General features: G+C 42.3%; 2 protein-coding genes and 1 long non-coding RNA gene across 5 annotated transcripts in view; 2 read left to right on the forward strand and 1 right to left on the reverse strand.

The window, feature by feature from the left end:
* Positions 1 to 1,003: 1,003 nt before the first annotated feature.
* Positions 1,004 to 6,325, forward strand: LOC130515074 (phosphomannomutase 1). The gene is made up of 8 exons (XM_057015078.1): positions 1,004 to 1,299; positions 1,616 to 1,727; positions 2,310 to 2,386; positions 2,494 to 2,585; positions 2,752 to 2,851; positions 3,806 to 3,881; positions 4,923 to 5,038; positions 5,299 to 6,325. The coding sequence occupies exons 1-8, from the start codon at positions 1,216 to 1,218 to the stop codon at positions 5,419 to 5,421; spliced, it is 780 nt and encodes a 259-aa protein (XP_056871058.1). The 5' UTR covers positions 1,004 to 1,215; the 3' UTR covers positions 5,422 to 6,325.
* Positions 6,326 to 11,634: 5,309 nt separating this feature from the next.
* Positions 11,635 to 14,014, reverse strand: part of LOC130515163 (zinc-alpha-2-glycoprotein-like) — a 52,038-nt gene continuing 49,658 nt past the window's right edge. For 2 of the 3 annotated variants that reach the window (XM_057015258.1, XM_057015257.1), the window contains exons 3-6: positions 13,672 to 13,932; positions 13,192 to 13,452; positions 12,324 to 12,434; positions 11,635 to 12,176 (exon numbers count right to left, since the gene is read on the reverse strand). In XM_057015258.1, coding sequence (XP_056871238.1) covers positions 12,127 to 12,176; positions 12,324 to 12,434; positions 13,192 to 13,452; positions 13,672 to 13,932 — 683 coding nt within the window. In that variant the 3' untranslated portion in view covers positions 11,635 to 12,126. Of the gene's footprint in view, positions 12,177 to 12,210; positions 12,830 to 13,191; positions 13,453 to 13,671; positions 13,933 to 14,014 lie in introns of those variants that run through there. The other variant, XM_057015260.1, reaches the window with a different exon arrangement.
* On the forward strand, positions 13,335 to 14,014 carry LOC130515169 (uncharacterized). Its single transcript, XR_008947164.1, has 2 exons — positions 13,335 to 13,471; positions 13,801 to 14,014. It is a non-coding gene; the product is annotated as an uncharacterized LOC130515169 (long non-coding RNA).

Consider the following 14,014-nt stretch of genomic DNA (forward strand, 5'->3'; position numbering starts at 1 on the left):
AATGTTTCAGATATTTACCCAGCTGTAACTCCCAACTTTTACTTTTACTGTTTTAGCCACAACAGGTGAAGATAACCAACGTTCAGAAACCACGTTATTAATAACATGGGAGAAAAAGAAAATAGAACAATTCTCAACATAAATTCTTTTTAGTTTTGTGTGCCACATTTGAGGAGAATAGACACGTATGCGCATTTTATAGGGAAGAGATATTTTGACTGGCGTAACCAGGAGCCGCTGAATCCTTGTTGCCCAAAGACAATTTAGCTCAGGACAATTAATCTCGCGATCCATTCACACCGATTTGGTGACGTCAATATCCTGTTTAGTATTAAAATTTAGCACTTACTATTAAAATTGGGCAATGCAGAATTTTATAGTATATGTTAGCCAAAATATACCGACTTGGTTGCATGATTAATTAGGTAAAAATCATTATTTTTTTCCTATTTGTATGCCTTTTAAGCTGTTTAGATCACATTTTTTGGGAATCTGACTTCAATTAACACAATTTGGTCAATGTGCCGTCTGAATAATCAACCAGTAAGAATATTCATACTGGTGGGCTGCTGTTATACCTGCCCAGTTGCTGCTCTCTAGTGGATTATCTGTGCTGTGCAGAGAAGCTGCGCCAAAGACGCTCCTTCAATAATTGACGCACTATTGTTGTCATGATGTGGGTCTCAGAAATAAATGGCGTAAGTTTTGAAAGCAATGCGTCGCCGTTTGTGCTCTCCAAAAAAGGTAAAACAAAATACGCCGAGGCAGAAAACGTCTCGTCCTTGTGGTCTAAACGTTTACGGTTCTGTAACAAATAATTTTGTACTATTTTAATATATTTGTAGAGAATCAATAATAACTATTACATACTTTAACTAATACCTATTACATGCTTCAACTCAGTACATTTCTAATTCATTTGAGGCAAAACATTTTTTAACGCCTTGCGTTATTATCCGCCCACCTGGTGACGTATGGGTGTTTCTCCCTGCTCTGATTGGCTGGAAACCGGACACGTCCATCACGTAGCTCGTGAGGCTGGTCTTCGGTACCCCCGAGTTAAAGGGTTCGGACGGTTCCGAGTCGAGCTGAATTAACTGTAAGGGTTTGAAATTAAGTTTTATCCAGATCCCATTTGCGACGTTTGCAGCCAGCGAACAAACTCGAAGAAAAACAATCAAACAAACAAACAAACAAACATAATTAAATCGAAATATGGAAAAATTGAACGGCTTCTCGCTGGACCGGAATATCCTCTGTCTGTTTGACGTGGACGGGACCCTGACACCACCCAGAGAGGTGAGAGTGTTCGGTTATTGATGCTGCTTTTTGTTGCCGTCCGACAGACTGTCTGGAGTTGCTGTTCCCACTCATTGCGTAATAGCAGGTTCTGACATGACACGCTGTTGTGTTCATTCTGTCTGCGGGAACATCTGGAAATGTCTGCTTCCTTCTTTTCCCTATTTTGCAAATGTGTACGTGTGTCTTGATATTACATAATGTGTCCCCCCCCCATTGGATATGACATCAGTCGCGTGGTCCCATCCTCGCGGTGATTAGTTGCAGTGTCATAACCTTTAAACCCGTCAAGATATTTTCCATTTTTCATTTGCAGAAAATCGACCAACAGCTGGATGAGTTTTTGCAAACCCTGCGGGGTAAAGTAAAGATTGGCATTGTGGGAGGATCCGACTACTCCAAGATAGCGGAACAGCTCGGGGACAATGGTGAGCACAGTTTGCACGTCTTACCTGTGTGTTTGTCCTTTCTTGACCGCAGTCCATGCAGCGCATGTTTAACCCCCAAGCCGTCTTTGTTTAGTAGTAGTAGTAGTAGTAGTAGTAGTAGTAGTAGTAGTAGTAGTAGTAGTAGTAGTAGTAGTGTAGTAGTAGTAGTATAGTAGTAGTAGTAGTAGTAGTAGTAGTAGTAGTGGTGGTGGTGGTGGAGGACAAGAGCTGCAGTCTACAGGGAGAAATTGTTTTATTCTGGTTGTGGGTTTAATTAAATCTGGTTGAGGGTTCTCACTTTAAGCCCCAGTGCAGCCTGAGGTTTGGTGTTTTGGTAGCAGGGGATGGCACCAAGCCACCTTCAAAGCACTGCCGAGGTACCCTGGAGCTGGGATAGGCTCTAGCACCCCCCCCCCATGACCCCAAAAGATGCTTCATGCTGTTGATTAGAGCAAGTGTTGGTTTCTGTACATTGCTGTCATATTCTTTAATTGGTTACGTGATTGTGTCTCTGTGACGTGCACACAACGTTCAGGGACTCACCCGTTAGGAGAGTAAAATCTCCCGCTCTTGTCCTTTCAGTGATACACAAGTTTGACTACGTGTTTGCCGAGAATGGAACGGTGCAGTACAAAGATGGGAAATTGGTCTCCAAACATGTAAGTGAGCACATTTTACACCAGGTTACATTTGCGAATTCTTTGGAGGGAATGGAGGTGGCTTAAAATCGACCCATCTTGGTGATGCATTGCTGTGATCCCATCAGGCCATTCAGAACCAGATCGGGGAGGAGCTGCTGCAGGACCTGATCAACTTCTGCCTCAGCTACATGGGGCTGATCAAGCTACCAAAGAAAAGGTGAGATGTTGCCTGAAGGCCACAAGCTCAGCCCTGAAGGTGACGCACGGCTTTAACCAACTCTCTCCAAACCCGTAAACGTCCGGCGCTGGTGTCTTCTGCAAAACGCTTCTCTGTTTTCAGAAATAATATGACAAACGTGGACTTTTGTTGGGTTTACCTGCAGGGGGACCTTCATCGAGTTCAGGAATGGAATGCTCAATATTTCTCCCATAGGCCGGAACTGCACAAAGGAGGAACGGATGGAGTTCTCGGAGATAGACAAGGTGAGATTCTTTCCTGCGTGTGCAGCAGCAGAGAACACGCGCACACATGTTCATGAGTGAGCTGCCAAAAGCTGCTTCCTGTATTTATGTATAACAACGATGGAAGGTTATATAAAAGCAGTTATTGAAAACAAAATGCATGTTATTGCGTGGTCATGTAGTAAACGTTGGCTTTGGCGTTTGTTTTGGCTACAGAAAAGGAAGGAACCAATAACATTCATATGGGAGTGTAGCTGAAGATGTTACGAGCAGGCTGCAATAGAACACGGGCTCATGCACGAGTCATTAAACAGGCACACAAACAGCAGCAGGCATTCGGACAAGTAAAAATCCAGCTTTCAGGTTGCTGCTTTCTTGTTTAGATTTGCTTATACAGTGCAAAAACACAAACAGTAACGTCTAATCCAACTCGATGTATTAAAGATCACCAGGGGGCTGTGATGTCATCAGTTATATTTTAAGATGTGTTTAAGGGAATCTTTAACTTTGAGTCTCTTGTGTGCCACTGAACTCTGATGTGCAGTTGAGTTAGTTGTTGTGCTTTAACCAGGTTTTGGCTGCAGTTTTTGTGGTTTTGTCTTAAAATCCAGCTTCAGTTTCAAATGCTCCCAGTCTCCTCTTGGTTCTACCTTTACCAAAGGTCAGCAACAAAAAGAACGTCACGGCTAATCGCATCAGGTTTTGAGTGCATCACTTTGACAGCAGCCATCTATTTTCTAAAGGTTTTTCACCCTTCAATTACTGTCAAACAGGCTTTTTGGCCTCTGCACAGGAAGATATGCAGACAAAAGATGTAACACTTCAGACATACTCCACTTCGTTCATACCTAAAACCCTCTATAGTGTCTGTATGTGACATTCAGCAGCTAAGAAAAGGGACCAGCTTGAAGCTCGAGGTAGATAAGCGTGCACAAGTTGGACATGCGATAACAAAGCTGCTGTTGTTCTCCACAGAGAGAGAAAATCAAGGAGAAATTTGTTGCTGCCCTGAAGGAGAAGTTTGCTGGAAAGGGTCTGCAGTTCACGAAAGGTGAGAACATTTAGTCCCTTTAGCTTTAAAAAGAAGTTTCTAGAGACCAAGTTCAGACCATTTAACATTTAACATTTCCAGTTATGTTGTATTATTAATTCAGTGAAGTTGATTGACAGTCAGGTTCGTCACACCATCTGCTTGTCCACCGTCTCGTGAACCTCCTAGGGCCAGGTAGGACCTAGGAGTCCTTGGTTAACGATTACACAGACGAGCGGGGGTAAATTGACCTGGATGTTTGCGTACGTGCCGTGTGCAGCCAAAGCTTCATTGAGGACCAGACTCCTCCGGATGAGACAAACATCTCAGTTCACATTTACAGGACAATTATTATCCACGCGTCCATTTTCTGTCAGCTGCTTCCTGCTCCAAGGCAGGGTCACAGTGAGAGGTCACCGGTCCAATCACAGGACACACACGCAACATTTACAGTCCACACACCAGAATGTGAACAGGAGGTAAAGAATTTTAGTTTATGGGCATTAAAAGAACTTGTTTTTTCATTCGGTCGTGGGACCACAGAGGCGAGAGGGTTTTTGTCTGTGCGACCGAAGCATTAAGTTACCTACTGTATAACCAGAAGAGGTCGTGCGATGGCCTTAACGTGGGGATGGGGGGCAGGTCTGGTCATATAGATCTCCACCATTATGCTGCAGGGGTGTTTGTTTGGGATGGAGGCGTGTTGAGGGTGTGTGAGTGAAGCCGCCTCCTGATTGGTCAGGGCTGGACGGGGGAAGGGCTGCAGACGACGTCAGAAGGCCCCTGCGGTGGACTGTGCCCGAGTTCAAAGGTCACAGCAGCTACAGGTGCTCTCTGAGCCACAATCTCACATTCCTTCCTGGATAAGGCAGGGGAATGAGCACCAAACAGCCCCTCCAGTCACACCTTCTGCTCAGAGTGGAAATGTTTGCCCTGCAGGTCAGAAGCAGGTTATGGAGGAAAACACGTACTGGGAGCTCTGGTTGAAACACACTTTATTATAAAACAGATCCATGGATCCACCGACAATAACGAGGGACTCTTTCATCCATCTTTACGCAGGCGGCCTCATCAGTTTTGACATCTTTCCGGAGGGCTGGGACAAGACCCTGTGTCTGGACTTGCTGGAGAGGGAAGGACTGAATACGATCTACTTCTTCGGCAACGAGACCTCGGACGTAAGTGAAACGGGTGATTTCAAATCAGCAGTTCGCACACTGACGTCATCAGGCAGACGTGCGTCAGTGGGGCCTTTTACAGAGGCGTGCTGCACTTTTCCTGGCTGTTTGAAAAGGTGACAGGGTCAAGGGAATTTGGGGATTTCTCTGTAAATATGAAAAAGGTTTTAAATGATAAATGATAAAAGGCGGTAAAGCAGCAGAATAACATCGATGGATGTTTGTGCTTTTGCTGACTGGTTTTGTGATTGTCTCTGAAGGGGGGAAACGACTACGAGATTTTCAATGACCCGCGAACAATCGGTTTCACTGTCTCCAGCCCGAATGACACGGCCAGGCGTTGTCAGGAGCTGTTTTTTAGCACTCCGCCTCGGGAATGCTGATGCCCGGAACGGCTCCAAAGCCCTGCCCTCTCTCCATTTACCCACAAGCCCCCTGAGTTGCTGCTTGTGGGTCTCTGCTGCTACAACAAAAACCAGGTTGTTTTTGAACTACTGAAAGGTGCCACTACTGATTTTCTTGTTATTTATGATTTTATTGTATTTTTACACTAAATTCTGACACTTTTTAGCTGCAATTTTTAAAAAATATGACAGTGACAGGCAAGTCAAAAGGTGTGCAATGAACATAAAGGTTTTAAGAGCTTCTACAAACCACTGTAGTAAAGACATTAAATACATTACTCCAAATTAGATAGAACTGGGTTGCACTAATCTCAGCATGATTTAATACCAATTAAGGGAAATGATGGTGAGAAAAATATGGCTCTGGATGTGGTTGCCTCTGTCTTTACAGCCATGAGCCCAAATATTTCTGGATAAATTAACGTGTCTGAGGTTTTTTGTGCTTTTGATTTCGCCCAGGTTGCTTCTTTCAACTCCATGAGATGTGTCAGCACAGATTAAATGTTAAAACTATCAACTCAGTACATTTAGGAATTGTATTAAGACCACACACTGTGACCAACATCCAGCGTGTTGATGCCTGTTCAGTTCCTTGTTGCATTTTCTGCAGCAGTCTGCAGGGATGGTTTTAAATTTAAAGTGTCAAAGCTGTCTCAGATTCTCACTAATGCCAGCGATTTATAGGATTTTGATAGGAAATGCACATTAGCGGCAGCTTTGTGTCTATAAACACTCATATCAGCCTATAAACTATCATACTGGGATCATATGAATGTGTACATTATTGTAATTTTGAAATGTGTCACTAATGCTGAACCATAAAATGGTGTCATGTATTGATTACTGGACAAAATGTTAAAATAAAACGTTTTCTCCACCTCAACAGCTCCCCACTAATTAATTTCTGTTAATTTATGCCAGTGGTGCTGATTTTCCTGCCCCTCAAGCTGCACAGTGTTTTAAAATGCAGATTGCTTTATTTATTTGCTTCACTTTGGAATTAAGCAATAGTTTTTTAAAAATCTGTAATGACACACTGTTGCATATTTTACTATTATTATTGTTAATCAATTTGCTTTTAACAGCTACGGCTGCTGTAATCCTTAAAAATAATTAAAAGGAGAATTGCACAAAACTTGAAAAGAGTTTTATTTTTGTGATGCTGTTGAGCTAATCTGCTAAAAGTCTTTTTCAGTGAAACAGATTAGTTTATTTTAACTGATGAAGGACTCAAGATGGATTTGGATGATGATTCAAACGCTGAAAGACTGAAACAGAAATGATAAGATCACTTCTGATTTAAGGCAGAGGAGCGACAGAAAAGTAATAATGTTAAAGACTAAAGATTGAAATTTTGCCAATTGGGAATTCGGTTTTTGTAAATCTTATTATTAGTTGGATTTTTGTAGTTTATTTATGTAGTTTTGGGGAGGGCTTGAAGCAGCGCCCCCTTGAGGAGAGAGTGCGCGTGCCAGTAGTGATGTTCCCTCTGACACGGGGCTTCGAACCACGCCCCAAAACTCGGTTACGTTTTTTGTCTGAAGCACTGCTCCGGAGCTCGCTTCAAATCACGTGACTGATGACGTTTGAACCTCTTCACTGCTTCATTCTGACTGAATCAGCTGACTGGTTCGGTTCAATGGGCGGGGCTTTGAACAATTGGCGGGTCTCAGTTGTGTCTAAAAATGGATGAAACAGCGCAAAACGTTGCCTATCTGGTCAATACCTTTTTGGATTGATTTGATTAGCGTTCGTATTGCTTTCTTATTGCTTTGCAATGGAACCAACCAGGAAGAGATCTCAAGTCTGGGACCACTTTGAAATGGTGCCGCCGAACAAGGTAAGTGTTACAAACGTATTTTTCAACTCTTATTCACACAGTAACAAATAATAAACCACACACACATCTCATTTTTAATTTGCAGGTGAAGTGTTTGCTTTGTTCCCGACATATAATAATAACACGTCATCAATGATGAGGCTGCTGTGATGACGTTTCCACCAGGTGAGTGGGTGCTGTTCCAGGCAATATTAAGAGTAACTTTTAAACTTTACTGCGCAGGTTTAGGTGTATAAAATTAGTTAATGAACTAAATTAATCTTGTTCTGCTAACTTCCATATTTTATGTAGCAGGAAGCAGGAGCTTGATGAAGCTCTAGTGGATTTCATAGTGAAAGATTCTCAGCTTACACAGAGAGCTGATTGATTGTTTGTCTATTTCTACCTGAGAAAAGCGCAACACAGCGCTCAGAACGTGTGTGTAAAGAAAGTTTCCTCAACTTACCGCATTCTGCTGCTGGGAGCAGGATCCAAAACAGAAGACAAATGTTCATCTTCCTAAATGAAGGTCACTAAACACTTGTTGTCCTCATCTGAAACAGTCTGGAAGAACCATGACGAGGGTTCTTTGTGATAAAGACCGAGTCTCTTAAAAGCGCGTCTAAAACTAGACGAGTGTCGTGGTAGTTTTGAATGAGCGAGAAAGTCGTAATTCAATAAGAGAGCTGGATACCGCCATGTGGCGGGAGCCTTCGTTTAGCACCAGGAAATTCCCCCCATAGAGGTGATATCAGGGTCCAAACACATGATTCACTGACACCGCCTTCGGACAGTTTGGAATTTCAATTTCTAGCAACATAATTTGTGTCTTGGTCTCGTGGGACCTGATCTTTCTTCTTGTATTCTTGACAGACAGCGATGGTGTTTTATTGCTATTTTAGCAACAAAACTGTTTTGGACTCATTTTAAGGCTACAACAAAAATAGTGAGACTTACCTTTGAGCAACAGTGATGTTATGCATGTGAAAAAGAAAACTGGAAGCAAAACAGAGGTGAAAACTTTCAAAAATGTCCGGTCAACACTTGCATGGAGGATGTGTCTTCCACCAAGTGTTTTTCCATCTGCATTGAAACAAACAAAATAACAAAAATTGAATAAAATAACAATAAAACCAAAACAATAAAACAATGTATATGGGTCTACTTTACTTTACATGGAAAGTATTGTAATATTTATTATTGTAATAATCATATTTCATATATTATAGACGTGTTACTATAAACAACATATGGATGATGGGAACTGTAGGTGACACTGTGTAATACTCCAGACTATCATGCATAGAGGCACAGTGGAGCACTACAAGAGGGGTGATCTAAAAGAGGTCTGCAGTTTGGATTTCATGTTCTCTGTCTGACGGATCATTTCTGGACACAGTTGTTGGGGTCCAGGGTTGTGCCTGGTCTTCCCTCCAGGGGGCGTGAGGAGCTCAATTTGCGCTGCAGGCAGGCGCACCTGTGGGCAATTAACATCTGGCCACCTACTTAAGGAGGGAGCGCCTGCCCATCAGGGCCAGAGGGTTGTGGTGCTTTGTGTAGTGTTGCTTTGCTTGGCCTGTCTTCCCTGCACATTTCAGGTCCTCACGCCACCTGCTGGACCTGAGAAGTGCAGAACCGGTCTCCTGAGGTCTCTGCAGTCCAGGGGGACTGCTTCTGTTTGAGGTAGTGGTGGGCAAGTGAAGCCTCATGAAGCACTGAGGCTTTCATACTAACAATTGTGTCGAGAAACATTCAAAGCTTCGAGACTTCAGTGATGGTGACATCTGGTGGCCAACTGAAGCCATAGCAGCCTCCATAGAGCACGACTGAAGCACTGGCACTGTTTCAATCCCATGACGCCAATAAAAGCTCATCGTGTGGTCATCCAGGTGTTTTGTTCATTCATACCAAATAATGATTATAGTCATTACAATAAAATAGGCAGACGCTCTCCTCCTTACTCTAATACACATTCAAGACTAACCCAAAGAATAAATGCAAATTATATTAAGGGTTCAGTGTTGGTTAAGGGTTTATTGAACACTTTAAGATTTATTTAAAAACTATACTCAAAGTCCCTAACAGGATTAGAGATCCTTCCTACTTTGCAAATGATCATGGTGTTTGAATTCAGAAACATTGTTTTTATGTGTGTGAAGTGTTTTTAAGGAAAACCTTTAAAGATAATAGTCATTTGGGGACTTGTATGTTTGATTTGGAATAATTATTCACAGAAGCAGATAAGTTATTCCCTCTTCACAGGTTTTTATTGAGAAATATCATTTTTCCTGCTGTTGCAGGCTTCAGTCTGCTCCTCTTCTGGCTGACCAGCTCCCCAGCTTTGGAAAATATCCTTTCACAGGGAACAGATGATGCTGGGATGCACAGATACTTGCATGCAGGTTTCCACAGCATAGGATATAAAGGCTTTCGTGCCACCCAGGGATCTTGTCAGAATTTGTTCTTTCAAATATTTATGACACAGACAGTAAGACAATGAATGACTTAATAATGAATAAAAAAAACTGATGTTTCAACAGTAATCAACATGCATACCTCTGGATCTCCACTGCAGCGCTGGCAGATGTGCTGCTGAGACTCTACATACAGTGGGACCTCTACTTACAAATTTAATTTGTTCCAGAAGTTGGTTTGTAACCTGAAATTTACGTAAGTAGAAACGCGTTTTACATGTAAATGCCCTAATCCGTTCCAAGCCCCCAAAAATTCGGACATAATTCTTTTTATAAATCATAAAAATGCATCAAAACATGTAACAAATAGATGTTACAATTAGATTACTGCACAATAAATGTAGGAATTCAGTGCAAGGCTTCTCCAGGAACAAAATGAACTTTATTACAGGCTAATCTTACATTAGCCGTCATTACTAGCAACGAATGTCAACACATGTGGTAACACCGCCATCTAATGGACAAACATATGAACACCCACAATAAATCCCGAAGGCGATACTGGGATACACACAAACTGGTACATATTGACGTCCCTCCTGGCCAATGGGATTTCAGGAAGATGCTAGGCGATAGCCAATGGGAGAGCAGCTACAAGCATGTCTGCGCTCGCTAAACTCCGCGGTAGCGTATTTTTGACCTTCGTATCCTGAAATTTCCTTTGTAACAAGAGGAAATATTTTCCCGTTGAGACGCTAAGTAACCTGAAAAATTCGCATGCAGAGTAGAGGTAAGATCTTAAGACCGAGTCCGAGCCCGACCCAACCCGAAATTCGGGTCGGGCTCGGGCTTAAAATGCGTAAAATGTCAATCATTACGTTCGGGTCGGGTCGGGCCGGGCTTCTCTCTCGCTGACTTTTTTTTAATAAATATTTGTTTATAAAAATATACACTAAAACGATGTGTGGATACTAAACTAAGGAATACTTATTATAAATAAATAATTTGGATAAAACAGAGAAGGCGCTGTATGCTAATTGCTATTTAACTACTAAACAGAGCCAGACCATGCCGTGCGCACGTGAATGCCGCGGTCCCGCCCTCTTTTTAATTTTCCATCCATCCATCTGAGGGTTTATTTATTTCCCTTATTTCACAGGAATAACACGCACTTTACACCGAGGTGACCGCTCTGGACCACCTACCTCAGCGGGTCTGACTTCTCAAACAGCAGCTGGTCCAGAAACATGTATGAATGGATTCATCCGTGCGCGCAGTCTCCAGCGGAGGATTTTTCAAGTCTGTTTGTTTCCGCCTTTAGTAACGAAGACTATAGTGAACCTGCTACGCCCTGGAGGCTTTACCCCAGATGCCCTTCCTCGCGATCTACAATTCCTCCTCCTGAATCCTCACAAATAAAATATAAAATTTCGGGTTTGTTTCGGGCTCAGGCCAGCAAATCAAGTTAATTGATCGGGCTCGGGCCGGGTCGGGCTTTAATACCCGCGGGCCTGGGTCGGGTCGGGCTGGATTTTTTAGGCCCGATCTTACCTCTAATGCAGAGACGTTCGTAAGTAGAGAATCCCACTGTAGTTGTCCATTAAAGCCCACAAGTTGTAATTTTGTTCACTAGCACTGGCAGATGTTGTTGCAGTCTCCAGTGGCACATCTTCTGCCGGCCCATCAATAAGACTGGCACACTCTCGTGTCAGCCTTTCTACAGCAGCCTGAGCATTGCTTTGATTAGTAAAGCCTCTTTAAATCGTGGATCCAAGATGGTTGCCACAGACAGGGAGTTCACCTTTTCCAAGCCACTGAATTTTTCATTCAAATTATTTCTCAAATGGTTGGCAAGCGTGGCACCAATACAAGGAGCCATAAAATTAAATTTCAACTTCACCAAGGATGTAACTGAAACCAGTCTTTCAGAAACAGAAATAAAGTCATCAAACATTCAACAACATATAAGATTTTTACAATGTCGAAAAAAGTGACCAGTGTTTTACATAAAATAAATAAAGATGATGCAAACAAAATAAAGGAGAGATGAATGAGTAAATAACACAAAAATACATGAAACCAGACATAATGTGACAGCATTACGAGGTGTTTAACGGCAGTTTTGAAAGATGAGTGTTAAGCTCTGATTTAAGAAGTTCAAGATCATTAATACTGAATTTAGGGTCAAAGTGCTAAAGCTTTCCATAGTTTGGCTTCTTAAAAAAGATGACAGTCAGTGAAGGTTAGACCCGTGTCAGCAGCATAAGTCCCAAAGCTCTGCTACTGGATGACAACACAGTCCAAATATTACAGCACATGTGACTTTGGATCCTCTGTTCAGGTCTACACGTTTCTATAGACGTGCACTTTCAGCATGAAGAGTAAAACATCCTGGATCATTGATGTCGTCTCTGCTCAAGTCCTCCGTGGATAAAATCCATCTTCCCCCAGTTATTCTTCAATGGACTCATGAGTTAAGTTTCCTTCACCAATTTTTCTGCCTTAATAAAATGAAGGAACAATTAATAGATGCTGACAGGTGTATTTCACAAGAAACATCATTACCATTCTATTAATGCAGGGCCACAATAGTAAAATATCAGCTCACAGACTGACTTGAAAGTTACAATCAAAGAAGTGAGACTTACACAAAAGAGTCATTACGGAGATTAAACAACAAACTGTAAAGATGATGCCGATAATTCCCCAAAGCGTCATCTGGATGTAAAGGATGTGTCGTCCATCAAGTGTGTTTCCATCTGCTCATAAAAGAGTATAAACAACAAAAACATGATTATTGTAATCACCAAACTGGCCATACTTTACTCTATGCAGCATGTCGTCATATGTGTTATTGTAATAAAATTATTTTTAATATTTTGAAAGCTGTGCTCCGAATAACAGAAAGTGTAACTGACTCTATTTAGAGTATTTCAACTGTTAAATTTATTAACTGTCTGGACCAACGTGACATGCCGACAGTTGTCTGAGGCCTGGACACAGACTGAAGCTCAACGTTGCGCACTGATAATTCTGTGCCAAGACGATAGAAAGGTGGGTGCTGAGCTACTGCAGCGCCCCCTGCTGGCAGGAGATGGTTCTGTGCATTCCACTGCCTGCACCAAATTGTAACTCTGTAGTAGCTCGTTTCTTTCTGGAAACATGTGAAGCACGTTGAATGTTGTTAATTAATGGGCCAAAAAAAAAAAACTTGTGGAGAGACAAAAAAATAAGTCTCAAATAAGTTTCAACAGCATCGAAACAGCCGTTTCTGACAGAGTTAATGACCAACACTGCTGTAATCTCAGCCAGAAAAGATCCAAAGGTCTGCTTTCAGACGGAGGAAGACCAGAGAATCACCAGGAACGTTTCAGAGCTTCTTCATGAGGGACTTTTACCAGAGTACCCAACACACCAGAACCCCCCCAGCAACAATAAGATCCCACTGGCCTGTGTGCAGCCTGGATCATGACTCAATAACAATCATGCAGCAGTATGTAAATGTAAAGTTCTCACCCCACATGACAGTGATGTTTCTGTCTTCTGTTTGGACAACACAGCCATAGATGTTGGTGTGGATCAGGGGGACCTCAGCTGTCAGGATGAGGATCACTGATCCATCCCCAGAAGGCAATGGGCCAGTTACAGTGATCCAGTTTGCCTTGGTGGCCCCGTCTTCAGTCAGAGACACTGAACGCACTGATTTGTCAGTACTGGTGACGTGGCACTTCAGCAATGCCTTGGTTCTGTCAACAGGGTTGGCAAACACACGGAGATCTGCAGGAGGATAGAAAAGGTGATGATCAGGGTGGGACCAGCCAGGGGAAGAAAAGATACTTTTGTATGTGTTCAGGTTAATTCCTGAATTATGTCCAATGAGCCAAATCTGTGTGGTTGTTAGACTTTACATGCTATGTCGAAAAAAACAGGTGTTTCATGAATCTGTGTAAGTCCTCACAAAGATACAAGTACAAATATATGTGTGTGTTTATTCACCTGTTCTTTTTTCTGTTTCTCTTAATTTGATGTGATGGATCATTTCTGGACAGTATCTCCTGATGAAGTGTCCATAGAAATGGTTCCGAGCCTCACGGTTGTTCCACGAATCTTTAATCATTTCTGCAGAAGGAGACAGGACTTTCCATTTCTGAGCTCCAGCATCAAACTGAATGAAACCCTCTCCATTCACTGCCCAGTTGTCAAAAGCAGATTCAAGCCTCTCGTCTGACGTGATGCAGCCACGCCGCCGTTGAACATCTACAAGGATTGTTTTATGTAAAATGTTCAGTTCATCTTCAACAAAATAAACACGTTATAAAGCAAATGTGCTACAAACTTA

The sequence above is a fragment of the Takifugu flavidus genome, chromosome 18 (genome assembly GCF_003711565.1).
Source record: "Takifugu flavidus isolate HTHZ2018 chromosome 18, ASM371156v2, whole genome shotgun sequence".
NCBI classification, from domain to species: Eukaryota; Metazoa; Chordata; class Actinopteri; order Tetraodontiformes; family Tetraodontidae; genus Takifugu; species Takifugu flavidus.